Below are 19,027 nucleotides of genomic sequence, written 5' to 3'. Positions count from 1 at the left end.
TGCAGCAATGGTCCCCTCCCCTGCCCCTCACGACACAGTGGTGCAGATATGTTAGCCTTACTGGGACAATGAGCACAGTGGCTCCGCCATGGAACCTGTGCAGTTGGATTGCCCTGTTTCTGCATGAGACCTTCGATGAGATCACTGAGGCCAATTACCGCAATATGTGAGAGTACATCAAAGCCCTATTCCACATCTAGGCATGCACGCAGCCCTAACCCTTCTTTCTGCAACCCTCCTCTCCCCAACAGCCCGCACCCAACAACTCCCTTCTCAAAATAAAAGCCGCTTACTGGGCACCTCCTCTGCTGTTTGTTCTTCCCTAAGCACCGTCTGCTGTGAATGGCTACCTTCCTCCTGGCTTGAAAACAGCTTCTGGCTGCATGCATCTGTGGATGCTGGGCTGTTCTCTGGTTCTGGGCCGCCCCCCTCCTCCTCAGCACCCTCACTCCTGCTTTCCTCCTCCTGCCTTTGTTGCACTCTAGGCTGCCACGGCCTCTGAAGCATCCATTGTGCTCTTCGGAGTGGAGTTGGTATCCCCAAGTATCTTGTCCAGCTCTTTGTAGAACCAGCAGGTTGTGGCGGCAGCTCTCAAGCGGTAGTTTGCCTCCCACGCTTTGTAGTAGGCGTTAGCCCCTTCATTTTAACCCTGCGCTGCACTGTGTCCCGGTCAATGCCCCTTTTTGTCATGGCCCTTGATATCTGCCTGTAAGTGTTGTAATTCCCACAGCTGGTGTGCAGCTGGGACTGGACAACCTCCTCCCCCCAAACACTGATGTGGTCCAGTACCTCGCCATTGCTCTATACTGGGGATCGCATGGAGGCATGGTCACCTGGAAAGATGCTCTGAGAGCACTCAATGCCTTGCTGAGCAAACAGGAAGGGGACTTTCAAAATTCCCAGAGAATTTAAAGGGCAGGTCTGATGGTTGGTCACCTGAGGGCAGGGCAGTATACTACAAAGTGATAACCAGAGTGCCTAGAACAGGCATTGTGGGACACTTCCTTGAGGCCAGTCAGAGTGCATTAATAGACCAGGGCATCCACACTGGCACTGCGCTGCTCCAGCCGGGGCGCAGAAAGCTCTATGCTTCTCGTGGAGGTGGATTACCAGGGGTGCTCCAGCCATGGAGTCTGGGCGCTCTACGTGCCTTGCCAGTGTAGACACCTCAGGAGTTAGGGCACGCGGGGCTGATTTAATGTGCTCCAACTTACAAGTATAGACAAGGCCTAAGTAACTTAGCAAAGCTTACCTAGAATGAAGAAAATTGCTGTTAAGTCTTAGGTTGAATAGCCAGCAGTGTCTGCTATAAAGTTGGCATCTGCATGTGAATCTGCTATAGATCTAAAAGCTGAAATATGTGAGATTGTAGTCTAGCTGCTGCTGCTATTATTATTATTATTATTTATTATTGTATTAGGGCTGTTGATTAATTGCAATTAACTCAACACGATTAACTCAAAAAAAGGTAATTGCAATTAAAAAAAAATTAATCGCTATTAATCACATTTTTAATTGCACTGTTAAACAATTAAAATACCGATTGAAATTTATTAAATATTTTTGGATGGTTTTTGTACATTTCCAAATATATTGATTTCAGTTACAACACAATACAAAGTGTACAGTGCTCACTTTATATTATTATTTCTGATTACAAATATTTGTACTGTAAAATTGATAAAAGAAAACGTATTTTTTCAATATGCCTGTAGTGCAATCTCTTTATTGTGAAAGCGCAACTTACAAATGTAGATTTTTTTTTTTTGGTTCCGTAACTGCACTCAAAAACAAAACGATGCAAAACTTTAGAGCCTACAAGTCCTCTCAGTCCTACTTCTTGTTCAGCCAATGAGATTGCTCAGAAAAACAAGTCTGTTTACATTTGCAGGAGATAATGCTGTCCACGTCTTCTTCACAATGTCACCAAAAAGTGAGAACAGGCGTTTGCGTGGCACTTTTGTAGCTGACATTGTAAGGTATTTACGTGCCAGATATGCTAAATATTTGTATGTCCCTTCATACTTCTGCCACCATTCCTGAGGACATGCTTCCATGCTGATGATGCTTATTAAAAAAACAATGCATTAATTAAATTTGTGACTGAATTCCTTGGGAGAGAATTGTATGTCTTCGGCTCTGTTTTACCCGCATTCTACCATATATTTCATGTTATAGCAGTCTCGGATGATGGCCCAGCACGTTACTCATTTTAAGAATATTTTCACTGCAGATTTGGCAAAACACAAAGAAGGTACCCATGTGAGATTTCTAAAGATAGCTACAGCACTTGACCCAAGGTTTAAGAATCTGAAGTGCCTTCCAAAATTTGAGAGGGACGGGGTGTGGAGCATGCTTTCAGAAGTCTTAAAAGAGCAACACTCCAATGCGAAAACACAGAACCCAAACCTCCAAAAAAGAAAATCAACCTTCTGCTGGTGGCATCTGATTCAGATAATGAAGATGAACGTGCGTTGGTCCGCACTGCTTTGGATTGTTAACAAGCAGAACCCGTCATCAGCATGGACGAATGTCCTCTGGAATGGTGGTTGAAGCATGAAGGGACATATGAATCTTTAGTGCATCTGGCACGTAAATATCTTGTGGCACCGGCTACAACAGTGCCATGAGAACACCTGTTCTCACTTTCAGGTGATGTGAACAAGAAGCGGGCAGCATTATCTCCTGCAAATGTAAACAAACTTGTTTGTCTGAGCGATTGTCTGAACAAGATATAGGACTGTATGGACTTGTAGGCTCTAAAGTTTTACGTTGTTTTTTGAATGCAGTTATTTTTTTGTTCATAAACCTACATTTGTAAATTCAACTTTCAGAGATTGCATTACAGTACTTGTATTAGGTGAATTGAAAAACTATTTCTTTTGTTTTTTACAGTGCAAATGTGTAATCAAAAATAAATATAAAGTGAACATTGTATACTTTGTATTCTGTGTTGTAATTGAAATCAATATATTTGAAAATGTAGAAAACATCCAAAAATATTTAAATAAATTGTATTCTATTGTTTAACAGTGTGATTAATCGATTAATTTTTTAATCGTGTGATTAATCACGATTCATTTTTTTAATCACTTGATAGCCCTAATTATCATTTCTTATGTGAAGTGTAAAAGGGATATAGAATAAAATATCTTCGTTCTTAAGTATACTAATATTTAAAATCAATCATGAAAGTAAATGCCTGAAATGTATTTTTGAGCACTGTTGGCAAGGTTACAAACTGGAACTTTGAATCTATTCTTTGTTGGCTTTTAAAGAGCTTCAGTTAAGACTGGCAGAGTGACCCAAGTGACCTTATAGCTGTGAACTGGGCTTAATCCAAAGTCTCTAGCGGAGTTGTGCAAAAGCTGCAACCAAGGTTCTTATCCTTGCTACATATTAACACGCTTTCTAGGTCTTTAATCAAAAGCTGATGTAAAGATCAAAGGTGCACCCCATGAGTTCAGGCCAGCTTTATTGACCTTATTAGAACTTACATTCCAAATTGAATCTGGGTGTGTAGTCATCTGGATGCTAGTCATTTGATTCCTGGCTATCAATTTTAAGGGTGGTGGGTTGTTTGTTTGTTTTGTTTTTTTTTGTTCGGTTTTATTACACTTAACAAGCTCGGAATTACATTCATTTTCTGTTTGAGACACTGATAGCTGTTGCCAGCTCCTAAACCAGTATTAAACATGTAAGCTGTTTAGTCACTTGTAAAGTACCTTGCGATGCATAATAGCAAAGATGCTACTTTTAACTGCTAACTTATAATGGAGTAGCCAGTTCTTCAAGTGCACTCCTTTGGATCTTGCATAATGACAGGTTTCAGAGTAGCAGCCGTGTTAGTCTGTATCTGCAAAAAGAAAAGGAGTATTTGTGGCACCTTAGAGACTAACAAATTTAATTGAGCATAAGCTTTCGTGAGCTACAGCTCACTTCATCGGATGCATTCAGTGGAAAATACAGTGGGGAGATTTATATACACAGAGAACATGAAACAATGGGTATTACCATACAGACTGTAACAAGAGTGATCAGGTAAGGTGAGCTATTACCAGCAGGAGAGCGGGGGGGGTGGACTTTTGTAGTGATAATCAAGGTGGGCCATTTCCAGCAGTTGACAAGAACGTCTGAGGAACAGTGTGTGTGTGGGTGGGGGAATAAACATGGGGAAATAATTTGACTTTGTGTAATGACCCATCCACTCCCAGTCTTTATTCAAGCCTAAGTTAATTGTATCCAGTTTGCAAATTAATTCCAATTCAGAAGTCTCTCGTTGAAGTCTGTTTTTGAAGCTTTTTTGTTGAAGAATTGCCACTTTTAGGTCTGTAATCGAGTGACCAGAGAGATTGAAGTGTTCTCCGACTGGTTTTTGAATGTTATAATTCTTGATGTCTGATTTGTGTCCATTTATTCAACTGCTGGAAATGGCCCACCTTGATTATCACCACAAAAGGTTCTCTTCTCCCCCCCCCCCCTCCCTCCCCCTCACCTGCTCTCCTGCTGGTAATAGCTCACCTTACCTGATCACTCCCGTTACAGTGTGTATGGTAACACCCATTGTTCCATGTTCTCTGTGTATATAAATCTCCCCACTGTATTTTCCACTGAATGCATCCGATGAAGTGACCTGTAGCTCACAAAAGCTTATGCTCAAATAAATTTTGTTAGTCTCTAAGGTGCCACAAGTCCTCCTTTCCTTTGGATCTGTTGTTCTTGAACATGAGTGAAATTCATAGCTGATCAGAGCTAATGATTAACAGTTTCTAAAGTTTTCATTGAGCATTCATCATGGATGGACAGAATGACACATCAGTGCCACGGTGTAACAAGAGGAAGACAAGGGTCAAATATAGGTAATTGCATATATTTATAGTAAAACATTAAGAATTGGTTGCTTCTGAGCCTTTTTAAATGCCACAAGTCAAAATTGTCAAACCCTTTAGATGTTGCCTATCTTCCACTCTTTTAAAAGGGACATGTGTGAATAGAATTGTGTGCAGTATTCACAGTTTTAGTGATTCTGGTAAAGCTAGATAAACTATTCTTTTTGCGTTACCTAGGGAGGTGGTAGAATCTCCTTCCTTAGAGGTTTTTAAGGTCAGGCTTGACAAAGCCCTGGCTGGGATGATTTAACTGGGACTTGGTCCTGCTTTGAGCAGGGGGTTGGACTAGATGACCTTCTGGGGTCCCTTCCAACCCTGATATTCTATGATTCTATGATTCTATGATTCTAAATTTATTGTGTGTCAGGTTCTTTACTGTGAGGTCTTTTTTACATAAATTTTTAAGAACCCTTTCAAGTTATAAAGTTGTCTAAAACATTAAGGGTATTAGTTGCAAACAACTTAAGTAGAGCTGACAAGCTGTGATAACTTGAAGGAGGAAAAATTTGAAATGGTATTTTGAAGTTCTCTTTGAGGCATGCAGCAAAATCTTTCCTAAAGGAAACTTTTTTAAAACTGTCTTTAAAATTCATGCAGATTCATGCCTCTCCTCTAACTGAGTGAAACTTGCTTGTGGCATACGTACACATGCCAAGTATAGTTTTTGTGTAACACCAAATCATGCAGTACTTTCATTTTGCATTACTTTCGCAACTGAACACTTGTCCGGTCCAGCAGTTACAAATCAATAAAGGGAAGGAATTGGTGATCTTGAGTGGTACATTTTCTTATGTTTTTTGAGTTTATTGCATCAGCCAGTTCTTTATTAACTACTGTTTAATTGAATTTCCTTTTTTTATTGTGAACTTTGCTATAACCTGAATAGGGAATTTACAGCAGCAGGTAAAACAGTAGCATTTTATAAGCTGAAAATCGTTGGCCCTGAAGAACTTTTGAGCAGTTAAGCCAACAAACTAGCACTGTTCAATAAAGTAAGACTGGAATTCTAGTTCAAAATGATTCCTTAATCCAAAGCAATAGAGCCAATAAGATGTGTGGCACTGATTGCATGGGAATTGGTAATTAGTAGAACAGTTACTGCCATTGAGGAGGGCACCCAGTTTCTGTCTGTCAGAGCCAAGTCTGTTGAATCTCTCAGACAAGTCGATAACACATTGCTTCTTTACAGTTGCAGCAAACTATCTCTTCCAAAAACCTTCACTGGCTACAGAATGGAAACTAGAATACTACAGAAATTGAACTTTCATGTAAACCATATTGGAATTTCCAAAGATATTGAAAATAAAATTAAATTGCATAGGGAAGGAATCAGAATCATCATCCCCAAGATTGTTAAAATCTCCAGTTTGTAAAGACCTCTTTAGCAAAGCCATAATCTGCTTCTCCCATGTAAATAAGCTCCAAAAGATCTTAGAGCATACAATATTTCACAATGATTCAAATCTGTGGAGGATTGCACAGGTGGTGGATGTGGTCCAATCTGGGAAATGGTTCTGGGAAAAGCTTGGCATAAACCTAAACAAACAGCAACTCTGCGTTTGGAACAGTGGCCTTCTTGGGACAATGCAGAAGAACAGCTCCACAAATCCCAGAGCTGTTAGAAGTCCTATTATCGAAAGCTTTAATAATAATAGCTCTGAGATGGAAATCTGCCCACATGCCCATTCTTACTATGGGGGGAAAAACTGACCCTCCCAATATCAAATCCATGGATTACTATGCCATTTGGAGTGTATTTATTAAAAAACCTATTTTGCTTATATAAAAAAGAAGCTAGCCAGAAAATCATCTGCACTAGAATAACAAAATACAAAAATCAAAGAACATATGGTTAATTTGAAAATCACATATTAATCTGTTAACATAGGAATTGCCGTACTCTAACAGACTTGTGATCCATAGAGACAGGTTACTAGACTAGGACACTAGCCAGACCAGATGCTTTAAAGGAAGGTGTAAGAATGCAGGCAGATGTGGGATCATCTGTGCCGCATGAAAGTCTCATTCAGCTCCCTAATCATATGGTTTAAATCCTAAAGCTTGCACTTTGTACCTACTCCTTTTGCAAGTAGCACTTCAGATTACTATCATTGAAAGATTAGACTTGAAGTCTTGATTTTCCAGACTGAAGTACAAATATACCAATGCTGCCATTATTTCACATTTAAAAAAACAATTGTGAATCTTCTAAATCACAAATACCTTTTATACAAATTGAGCTTTCTGTCCCTTCAGGTTGCAATAAAAGTTGTTCCAGCTCTGTTAGCCAGCATCCACTTTATAAAAGTACTATCCACTTGAATCTACAAAGAGCACTCAATGAGGTAAAGCGCTGTGTTTTAATGCAGGATCAAGTCTTTGTTACCAAGAGACTAGATAGCATGAAACAGTGTGACTGTCAGCTCGGACAGTTAATTTAGTTATTTATAGGGCTGTCAAGTGATTACAAAAATTGATTCACAATTAATTGTGCAATTAAAAAAATTGTATTCTATTTAAATATTTTTGAATGTTTTCTACATTTTCAAATATATTGATTTCAATTACAACACAGAATACAAAGTGTACAGTGCACACTTTATATTTATTTTTGATTACAAGTATTTGCACTTGTACTTGCAAAAAAAAAAGAAATAGTATTTTTCAGTTCACCTAATACATGTACTGTAGTGCAATCTCTTGATAATGAAAGTTGAACTTACAAATATAGAATTATGTACAAAAAAACTTCATTCAAAAATAAAACATAATGTAAAATTTTAGAGCCTTTAAGTCCACTCAGTCCTACTTCTTGTTCAGCCAATCGCTCAGACAAACAAGTTTGTTTACATTTGCAGCCTGCTTCTTGTTTACAGTGGCACCTGAAAGTGAGAACAGGCGTTCTCATGGCACTTTTGTAGCCGGCATCGCGAGATACTTACATGCCAGATGCACTAAATATTCATATGCCCCTTCATGCTTCAACCACCATTCTAGGGGACATACATCCATGCTGATGACGGGTTCTGCTTGTTAACAATCCAAAGCAGTGCGGACCAACGTATGTTCATTTTCATTATCTGAATCAGATGCCACCAGCAGAAGGTTGATTTTCTTTTTTGGAGGTTTGGGTTCTATGTTTCTGCATCGGAGTGTTGCTCTTTTACGGCTTCTGAAAGCATGCTCCACAGCCTGTCCCTCTCAAATTTTGGAAGGCACTTCAGATTCTTAAACCTTGGGTCAAGTGCTGTAGCTATCTTTAGAAATCTCACATGGGTACCTTCTTTGTGTTTTGTCAAATCTGCAGCAAAAGTGTTCTTAAAATGAACATGTGCTGAGTCATCATCCTAGACTGCTATAACATGAAATATATGGCAGAATGTGGGTAAAACAGAGCAGGGGACATACAATTCTCCCTGAAGGAGTTCAGTCACAAATTTAATTCATTGTGTTTTTTTAATGAGCGCCATCAGCATGGAAGCATGTCCTCTGGAATGGTGGCCGAAGCATGAAGGGGCACATGAATGTTTAGTGCATCTGGCACATAAATACCTTGCAATGCCAGCTACAAAAGTGCCATGCAAATGCCTGTTCTCACTTTCTGGTGGCATTTGTAAATAAGAAGAGGGCAGCATTATCTCCTGAAGATGTAAACAAACTTGTTTGTCTTAGCGATTGGCTGACCAAGAAGTAGCACTGAGTGGATTATTAGGCTCTGAAGTTTTCCATTGTTTTGTTTTGGAGTGCAGTTATGTAACAAAAAAAAAATCTATATTTGTAAGTTGCATTTTCATGACAAAGATTGCGCTACAGTACTTGTATGAGGTAAATTGAAAAATACTTTTTTGTTTATCATTTTTACAATGCAAATATTTGTAATAAAAAATAATATACACTCCTTTTCTTTTTGCGAATACAGACTAACACGGCTGCTACTCTGGAACTTTGATTTCAGTTACAACACAGAATACAATATATTTGAAAATGTAGAACAACATCCAAAATATTTAATACATTTAAATTGGTATTCTATTATTTAACAGTGTGATTAAAACTGCGTTTAATTGCAATTTTTTAAAATCGTGATTAATTTTTTTTTTTAGTTAATCGCATGAGTTAACCGCAAGTAATCAGCCAGCCCTAGTTATTTACCTTGCAATCATCACCATGGGCTATGAGTATTTTTGTGGTGAGCTGTATAGTTCTAATTATTTGAAGACCTTTGTTGGTATGGACACTGAGCTACATATTTAAAGGAAGTTATGTTTTTGTAAGGCTGCTCATTTTCTTTGGGGGGGAGGGATGGAGAAGCATCTAACTAAGTTTTTTTTGAACTTCTGTAGGTTGGAGAGCACAAACTCAAGTTTGAAACATCAAGAACTTAAGCCTGTGGGACCTGATCCTGCAGTTATTCTAAAGTCCATGGTAGTTTTGCTAATGGAAAGATTCTGAAGTCAGCCCTATAATGAGGGGCTCACTAAATTTAGCCATCTGTATGTAGCTGTAAAAAGATCAGGATGGTAGAGGTGTCTGCAACATGGAATAGTTCATTATATATTTTGTTGGCCTTGTTGCAGCTTTAAAAGCTTGAAGTGTTAAGTGTCGGTGCAGCTGTTCTGCTGTAGTGTAGACATAGCAAAAGAGAAAAGCAAGTAAACTTTTTTCTGCACCAAATGGAAGATGCAAGAAGTTTGGGGTCCCATTTCGATTTTGAAAAAAGCATACTTTATGTATGCATTTTGTGCACTTTCTCTATGGAAAGGGCTATGTCATCTTGTGCAGTACTGCATAGCCATCCATTAGACTTTGGATGATGTTTGAGCTATGTATGCAAGCCATCTCACTTATTAAAATAATGCAAGTTTTAATGCAGATGGAACACTACACAGTGAGCAGTAGAGGCTGCCTCCATCAGGACATAGGAAATGGTTAGCAACCTGCCATAGACAAATTAATAAACGATATGCTCATATTGATCCCAAAAGCCACTGCCGCGATTGCATAGGACCTTCTCTTGCCAAGGTACGTCAACTGAATTGCCAAAAACTGTGATTATGCTGCTACTATTCACTGCACCAGAGAGCTAATGATCTACACAAGACTTTCCAAAAAATTTTAGAAGATGATCACACACTCGGTATACAAAATGCAAATGCAATAAAAACTCTGAAGTGGGATTTTCTTTGTACTTCCTAATTGAGATGACCGAATGATGCAGAGAAGTTACATGCTTGCCCAAACTTGAAGGAAACCAGGTTTGTACTATTACAGTAGAGAAAAAGGTTTGAGAAGCTACTTGTAGAAAAAAGTTGCACGTGGTTGTAAATATAAGTATGTGTTATTAACATGTCTGCTTGGTGCTACTCTGGCATACTTCCTCTGTTTGATACCTACCAGATGCATGGAAACTTTGACTGTTCGTATCATTACTTGTAATAAGTTCATGAGAGCTAGTCCATAACTTAGAGAATGACACAGCCAAGTTACTTTTTTCTGGAAGTAGTCCATGCTTCTGGGACCATGAAGACCCTACTTGAGTTTAGTGTACTGCCTTTCCAACCCTTAAAAGTCCTGCAAGATGAGGGCTAAGAAACCCAAATCTGGTTCTGAGACTGGTAGCCTTGTAATTTGCATGCTCTTTATCATGAATATTTACTTCAGGTTAAAAAATGATCACCCGAGAAGAATTCAAACAAGCTGGAGATAGAAAAGTTTAGTGCTGAGGAGGGACATTACCATGAACTCTAGAGGTGACACCTGTGAGAAGTACTGGATCAGAAGCACTGGAGCTCCACCCAGGAATTTTATAAAGAAATTTAAATGCTGCCAACTCACAAACAGATTAAATATCAGCAATAATAAATTGCCTGTTAGTAATGCACTTTGCCATTTGAGACAGAGACTGAAAGGAACCAAGTACAAGAGAATTTCACATGTTTTCACTCCTTACACAGATTTGTGGCGTGAAACTGCATGCCACTGATTAGGCGAGTGTGGTAACAATGGGAATCTGCTGCAGGATTTCCAGTCTTTGAACTCTGTCACACTTAATTTTGTAATGTAGACATATCCTAAGTCAACTTAAGTTGACGTACAGCCACAGCAGTAATTAAAGGGGTGTTTCATGTCCACGCTAATGCTCCTTCTGTGCACCCTCACCAAGAGTGCTTCCACTGCCTTAACCCTCAGCCCAGGGCTGACAGTTGCAGGCCCCCTCATCCTGGGGCTGACAGCCAACAGGTGACGTAAGTAACTCAGTGTCTATCCTAAAAACATCGACCTAAGTGCTACCTCTTTCGTGGAGGTGGAGTTAAGTCAATGTAGTGGGTGATTTACATCTTTGGGAGCTACATTTTAGTGTAGACGCTTACACAGGTCTACGTAAGGCAGCTTATGTTGACCTAACTCTGTGGTGTAGACCTGGCCTTACACAAATTAGTAAAGTTAAACCTGTACATAAGTGTTTGCAGGATTGGGGTCAAAGTAGGTAAGAGCATAATATCTAGGACTGAAAGTCCACTTGCTATAGGAAGCTTTCCACCAGTGAATAGGGTCATAAACTTTAATTTTTGCCTAGTATAAGATTTAATTTAAAAAACCCGACTCTTCTGCTCACACTTGGCTTATTGAGGAAACCAGGTATTTTGCGATTTTTAACACTGGAAGAACAAATTGTTTAAGCAATATGGGTTTTCATATTTATACTTAAATTTCATTTCTCATGCATTCATTTTGAGGTTTAGGAGAACATGGATTCATGTAGCATTTCCAAGGAACACACTCATATTGGAACAAATTAGTGTGCTTTTACTACGGTTGACTGTCTAGTCATACTCTATCTAGGAATTGGTGTGTAATTCTCTCTACAGTGTTTGGGGGAGATGGATGAGGCGGCTGGTGGGCATAGTAGTTAAACCAATGAGCCCACTTTTCCGAAATGGCTGATTTGCTTTAACTGTGTCTGATCTGAGGATGTTTTGAAAATGTTGCTCATAGAAGCATACCTGATTTGAAAGTGTTTTGGAGATGAAAAGCACTAAATCATCCTCATCGGGGCTGTTAAAGTGTGGGAAAGTCAGACGTAGGGAAACTTTGGCTTGATAGTTGGAGAAAATGCAGGTGACATCTAACTTATAAATAGTAATAGAAATCTAATGTTCTGTAATTTAACATTGCTTCAGTATTCAAGTTACTTTGCTTATCTCCTCTTTCAGTTGTCACTTTTAAAAAATTATCCTTACTTTGCTCTGGCCACTAATATTTCTTGATGTGTTCGGTCTTAGAGAGAAGAAACCATCTGTTCCTAGCACAAATACACAATTGTTGATTAGAAAATTCCTTCTTAGTGTAGTTGCTATTTTGTACTATTACTTTTATAACTTTATCATTTATAAAATTGAAGCCTGCCCTGTTGAGACGCTACATCAGAATCACATTCTGTATAATATTGTGGCGAGAGATTCTGCTAACAGTTTCCTCAATAAATCCTGACTTACCATTATAGCTTATAAGCATTAGCAAGATTTTCAAACTGGTAACTCCTACAGAAATAAATGACTTGTTATAATGTGTCTTGCATTTTTTTGTGGTTATACTGGTACTGAATATAATAAATCCCAATTTTAGCATGGATGCATGAGATAGTGTTGTATCCAGTACACCCTCATTATGACAAAGTATTTGTTTTTTTTTTAAAGCAAAGTTTGAGCTATATATAGGGAATGCTCTAGTTGCACCAGAACATCGTCCTATGGTACTAAAGTGAAATTTGGGTTAGAAAGAAGCAGATCTCAAATCTGGGATTATTGGTGTTTTGTTATTTTACAGATGGGGTCGAGGATTTGGTCTGTTGGGTTCCATCTTTGGAAAGGACAGTGCAATAAATCAGCCAAACAGTGTCTTTGGACTTGTATTTTATATACTACAAATGTTACTTGGTAAGTATTTAACTTTGTTATATACTTTAGATCATAAACAATGTAGATGTTAATAAAACAGGACATTGATATAAACATTGCTAAACCTGGATGAAACCACGATAAATTGCACTGGTGCAAGTCACAATTTACACCAGTCTAGCTGTCCAGCCACAGTGGTAGCTCTAAAACGCCTAATAATTTCAAGAGTTACTTTGTTTGCTTGCTTTTAGTATTCTTCTATATCATTAATATGAGCACTGGCACAAAGACTGCACGTGGCAAGCAGGCAAACAAGTGAGATAAGATGTGTGACTAGTAACACGTGCAAACCCATCTCTGCCCGGCCCTGTAATCTGATCTAAAACCAATGAAAATGTTCATAGATCTAACCTGATCAACTGGTAACTTTCCCGTAATTCAGGAACATGAAAGATGATGATAATACCACTCACACCACTGATCAAAAAAGAACTGCAATACAGAACCTAGAAACTCTGCTCCAAATTGTGATTTGCAACCAGCATGGACTCATGGTATTTTAAGCAGAGCTATATGAATACAAACTCACTGAATAGAAATAGTTAAAATTCTAGTTCTTAATTTTTTTGCTTAACTATGGAATGAGGGCATTAAAGTAGCAATAATAACTTCTGTCTTTTGTTGCAGGTATGACAGCAAGTGCAGTAGCAGCTCTAATCCTCATGACATCCTCCATAGTGTCAGTAGTAGGGTCACTGTACCTGGCATACATTCTGTACTTTGTGCTGAAGGAATTTTGCATTATATGCGTCATCACATATTTGCTGAACTTCATTCTCTTTATCATCAACTACAAACGACTAGTTTACTTGAATGAGGCCTGGAAACGGCAACTCCAGCCCAAACAGGAATAACACATGTTTGAACTTTTGACCGATAGTCTGAAGACCTGACTTCCATTTAAGTTTATTTTGCAGTAATTTTTTATTTTTCATATCAGACACTTTTCCCAAGAATCATAACTGATATTTTTAATAACTGTAAATTGGAAGGGGCCCTAGATAATTTCTGTGCTAATCTTCAATTTAAATATGGCTACAAAAGAGAAAGCTCTAATACAATCAAAGACAAGCTTTAACTTTACTTTGAAGAAATTTCTTAGCCACACAAAATCTAGACTCCTTGCAACTTGTAAAGTGGGTAACGCTAGAAAATATCCTGTGTATAAATTCAACTTCAGATATGATGAGATGTGATCATGACATTTAAATATCCTAGAATAGAGGTACCATATTTAATGTTGCCATGTTTACAGTATGTGTATTACATTTTTAGCAGATGGACTTAAACATGTAGATCTGACTAAAACATGATATTGTAAATAACTAGAAATATTGGATCCATTCCTGCAGAACTCACTGTACAGTCAATTTTGTTAGTGTAGCAACTTTAAGAATGTTCAGCTTATAGTTGATTGATTGAAATAATGGAAGGAATGAGCCCATATAGTGTCTTGTGAGAAGCACTAGTAGTAGTCAGTACAGAAATACAAGTGATGTTACCTTTGCTCCATCTTTTTTCCCCTATTAATGAAAATGGAATTAAAGCTAAAACTTCAGGTATATCCAGTAATGAAATTGTAATTTAATATCCGTACAGAATGAAGACTCTTTAACATAGCCTGCAAAAAGCCACCATTGGGAAATTTAATACAGGAAGGCGTGGGAAGTGGTATGCTGAGACTGGAGAAATCTCTTATATAAGATTATCTGAGTAGCACTTCTTGGAATGGCTTAATTTTCATGCAGATCTGTTTTTCATTTTAAACTGGTGTCAGACAGCCCAACGCAGTGTTACCAACAACAATCTGACATTACATTGAAGGCTGCAAAACAGAATTGTAATTTACAGTGGGTACCAGAGACTTACTGGGCTAGCTGAGTAATGCACTGACTGAACAGAAATTTCACTGATCTTTTTCAGGATCTTTGATTTGTGTTATATTTAGAAATGAACTTTAGAACTGACACGTATTGGCCTTTCAAGGGGTCTTATCTGTTTGAGTGGGATAAGTAGGTAAACATGCTCTTGAAAATGAAACACAGTAGTGCTATCATTGCTCTTTCTAATAACTATTTTTAAAAAGTAAACAAAATTGTAAACAGTGTGTCTACGCTCAATATATCCTGAAGTAGAATGTTGAAAGTGCCTTCTGTCTTAAATTCGTAAACCAAATATTTTGTGTGTTGAACTTGGCAGGCAGAAGTGTCCTTGCTATTTAACAAATAAACTTACAGTATGTAGAAAAGTATTCTATAGTCCATTTTAGTCCTTAGAAGGAGAAGTGGTAGCAATATTATTGGTTCCTTAAGCCAGTGTGTTAGACAGACATGTAGGGCTGATAACCTGATACTTCATTTACCCTCAAACAAGCTAAATACCGTATTCTCTGAAACTTGGTGAATCCAAAATACATTGATTCAACAGTTTCCAATCGCTGGTGCCATGCCTTTTCTTCCCTCATGTCAGCTAGATTGAACTAGATCATTTAAAGAATACATCTTCAGATTTAGAAGCAAGTTTAATTAATTCTACTAAATATGAGTCTACTTAAGGGACACTGTTCTTATGTGTTGTACTGTAAAATGAATTAAAAACACTAAAGGGTTGAAAATAAACTTAACTGTGTGAAAGTATGATGTATAATAGTGATAATAGATATTTAGGATGAATTCACAACAGTATTTAAATTACTGTTGAGGTAAATTTCTGATTCTTACCCTGGAAGTAGGTGGAGATTTGATTTATGGATGGAGTTCTATGGTATGAGTAACATCTGTTACATGTTACAATAAATAACTTGTCTCTTTTGTCTAACAACGCTAGACAATGTAGTCATTAAATGCATTTTGTATTGACTAGAGTAGAGCTAAAGCTTGTCTTGATGTTTAGTTCTCTCAAATGCCTTGAACTTTGACATGAGCAACTTTAAACTGTGTACCTCAAAGCTTTACCCTCTCCTGGCTCAAGGTTTGGGGAAATACCACTGTTGAATCTGTTGTATGGATTTATTTTGATACATTCATGTGATCTGCTACACTAAGGCATCTCTTCAATGAAAGAAAAGGTGAACATGGGCTGCTTGAAATGATTAGTCACAATGCTAATATCTGAGAATAAGCAGCAGTGGAGACAAGTATAATAAGTATTATTTGGTCTAATTAATGACTTAATGCATAAAACCCCAAAAACCATCCGCTGAAAATATAGGTATTGACTATCTTCACTGTGTCCTTGTGCTTAACTGTGCGGGCACAGTCTGTAACTTTAAAGTTTGTTCAGCAGAATCATCTGGGGCCAGATTTGCAAAAGGCACCCGGCCTGCAGCCCCCATTTGCGTGTATATCAGGCTTGGCCTCCATAAGAGTTTGCCACGATGCTGCATGCAAACCCTTGCAGATCTGACCCTTAATTTTAAATCCTTTTTCTTGTGTGCTTTTCTAGTGTTTACTTTATAATTCATCCTAACATGGAAATAACACTTGCTAGAAATGACCCCTTCCTCTTCTCGTGTTTCTCTTTTGTGTCAGAGAAAATGCAATTTGTGTGAATAAAGGACAAAACAATTAGATTCTTGGTAAACACTGCCCATACTTGACCTCTCTTCTTTATTGCTGCCAATGAGAGACAGCATTTTTCTTCCAGTAAAACAGCTCAGGTCATAATTAGTAATGTGCCAGGTATCAGACTAGTACTTAATCCATCTCTCCGCCCCTCCCCCCCAACCAGAGTAAATGTCATGCCAAATGTACTAAAATATGCTAATTTGAGCTTTTTCAAATTAACGGTAACTTCTGGTAAACTTTCATGGAAAGATTGGGGTACAAGAATAAGGCAAAATGCTACCTAGTATCCAGACTTAAAAAATAAACAAACAAAAAATCTCCATCCCAACTGTGGCTTCAGCACTCATACCATTTTGTGCTTTCTTCAAAACACAAAAGCTGTTCAAAATTTGGACTTCTACCCTTTCAGGTTTTGGAGGGTGATAAGAGGAGAGGGAAAAGAATCGAATCCCAAGACTTGCTTAGAAAGCAAACATTCCTGAAAAGGCTTCTTACTGTAAGGTATTTGCTACAAGAAGGCCGATGAAACATTTCCCACCATTTTAAGTATCAGAGGTGAGAACAAAACTCTCCATTTAGAGGAGAGAAATTTCTGTATGCTGTAGTACTCGTCTTCTACTGTACTAAGTCTCTAATAGGTCTTGATTGGTCAAAACGGATGGTTAGGTGCTTCAGGAGGCAAGTGTGGCTCCTAATTTGTTTGAACTAAACTTAAATAAACAATCTGATAAAACTTGACTTTGGTTCAGCCAACATTGTTTAAACATGATCTAGACAAAACTAGTCCAAAAAAAGTGAAGTATTCTGTTACCGTAAAACTGTATTAAGCATGGCCTAAATATTAGGTGTGTGTTCTGTATAGTATGTTCCATCTAATATTTATTACTAGTGCTTTAAACTCCAGAGTAAACATCCATTTAAAGTGGAGTCATTGGGCAGATGTTCCTTTTATCAAGTATGGGTTGAGATACTCTATATCAGAGGTTTAGAATACAATTTTGCTAACAGGTAAAGAAAACTAATGTAAATATATAAATGTTTATTTGTTGCACAACTTTTTTTGGTAAAAAAATAAATGTAGAAATGACCTGTGGGCGTCTTGCTGCAATCATTCTTACACTGCAGTAGTGCCGCTCAGACAAAGAGCTTGAATGAACCTGACGAGAGGCCTTTTTGGACTCAGTCAGAGCCTTAGAAACTGGTTTGAAAGCCAGCACTGTAATCTTGTTTGTAGACATGTTCTCAGTTGTGATTTCTTTTTTCAAAAAGAAGATGTATGTTAGCAGTAGAAGGTTGAAGCACTGAGTCCCCAGAGATACTAGTGCAGAAAATTCCTGTAGCTTCATGTATTGCTGAATGTTGTGTGCACATGGGTACGTAAAGGTTGAGCACCATTGACTTAAGGATTTACTGTTTACAGTTCTTCAAGCAACATGCAAACATATTTCTAAGTGTGTTATTTTACTCACTACCTACTTTTGTTAGGTGTGAAGATCTGCTTTAACTCCACTCTGACAGTGTCTCAGTATTCTAAACCTGCAGTATGTGTTCCCGTTTTTTGTTTAAATTTGCAATGAGCTGTGGAGAACTTAAGCAGGAAATGACTCTCCTTGACATGCGTGCTTACCACACAAATGGATGTTGAACCCTTAACCATCTGTCTTGTTGGAGTGAACAAAAGTGTAGCTTTTTCTACTGAAATTGCAAGTCCTGTGCATATTGTCGGGATCTGAGTCCTAGTTTGTAATGCATTAACCATGTCAAATTTGTCTCTGTATCTTGATGTGACAGCTGTTGGTATGTCATTCTGTCAGTGTTGAAATGGGGAAAGAAACTTTAAAAAAAATAATTAAAGTTTAGAAATTAACAAGTTTTTAAATGACTTTCAAACGCTGGTAATGGGATTAATATGGTATTCAGTAAAGTACTGGATAACATTTGAGTGACTGCTTTTTAACATGGATAAACTTTTTTATATTCTGAGTTTTAGTTAATTAGGAAATCTGTAAAATTTAAGTAAGTATGCAATGTAAACATGACATACTCATAGTCTGGGTTTTCTTTTGGAAACTAAAAGAAAATTGTTCTGAGTTCTGTAGTGAGTGTATCTTTCCTTTTTTATTGCTGCATGTGTTGATTAGAATTGCCCTTCGCTTCTAATGTGTTGCTTCAAGAGTGGAAGAACACTCTGCTACCATCCAAACCCAATAAATAGTGGCCACTATTTTCTTTTCTTTATATATGGGCAGAAATTTAAGTCCCTTACGTCAGGCCATAAGGAGACATTTGCATAAAGGAGAACCATAAGTGATGGTATTCTTAATCATTCTGGTCAGGGGATGGTGTGCAGAAATGGGGACACCCATGCAGTTTAATGCATATCAATTACTATCCAAAATCTAGTAAGCAACCACTGTTCAGGAACATGGATCTGGCAAGGTGATGCTGCTGTAGGGCTAGACTTACAATCTTTGTGTAAAAAGAAAAGGAGTACTTGTGGCACCTTAGAGACTAACCAATTTATTTGAACATAAGCTTTCGTGAGCTACAGCTCACTTCATCGGATGCATACTGTGGATGTACAGTATGCATCCGATGAAGTGAGCTGTAGCTC

At 37.9% G+C, this 19,027-nt stretch overlaps 1 protein-coding gene across 1 annotated transcript in view; it reads left to right on the top strand.

The window, feature by feature from the left end:
- VKORC1L1 (vitamin K epoxide reductase complex subunit 1 like 1) overlaps window positions 1–18,503 on the top strand; it is a 28,896-nt gene extending 10,393 nt beyond the window's left edge. Inside the window, exons 2-3 of the mRNA XM_037880307.2 lie at window positions 12,717–12,826; window positions 13,475–18,503. Of these exons, the coding sequence (XP_037736235.1) occupies window positions 12,717–12,826; window positions 13,475–13,701 (337 nt within the window). The 3' untranslated portion in view covers window positions 13,702–18,503. The remainder of the gene's footprint in view (window positions 1–12,716; window positions 12,827–13,474) is intronic.
- The last annotated feature ends 524 nt before the right edge of the window (window positions 18,504–19,027 follow it).

Source organism: Chelonia mydas, chromosome 17, assembly GCF_015237465.2.
Source record: "Chelonia mydas isolate rCheMyd1 chromosome 17, rCheMyd1.pri.v2, whole genome shotgun sequence".
NCBI classification, from domain to species: Eukaryota; Metazoa; Chordata; order Testudines; family Cheloniidae; genus Chelonia; species Chelonia mydas.
The sequence above is the reverse complement of the archived record's forward strand: the minus strand, read 5'-3'. Positions and strand labels throughout refer to the sequence as shown.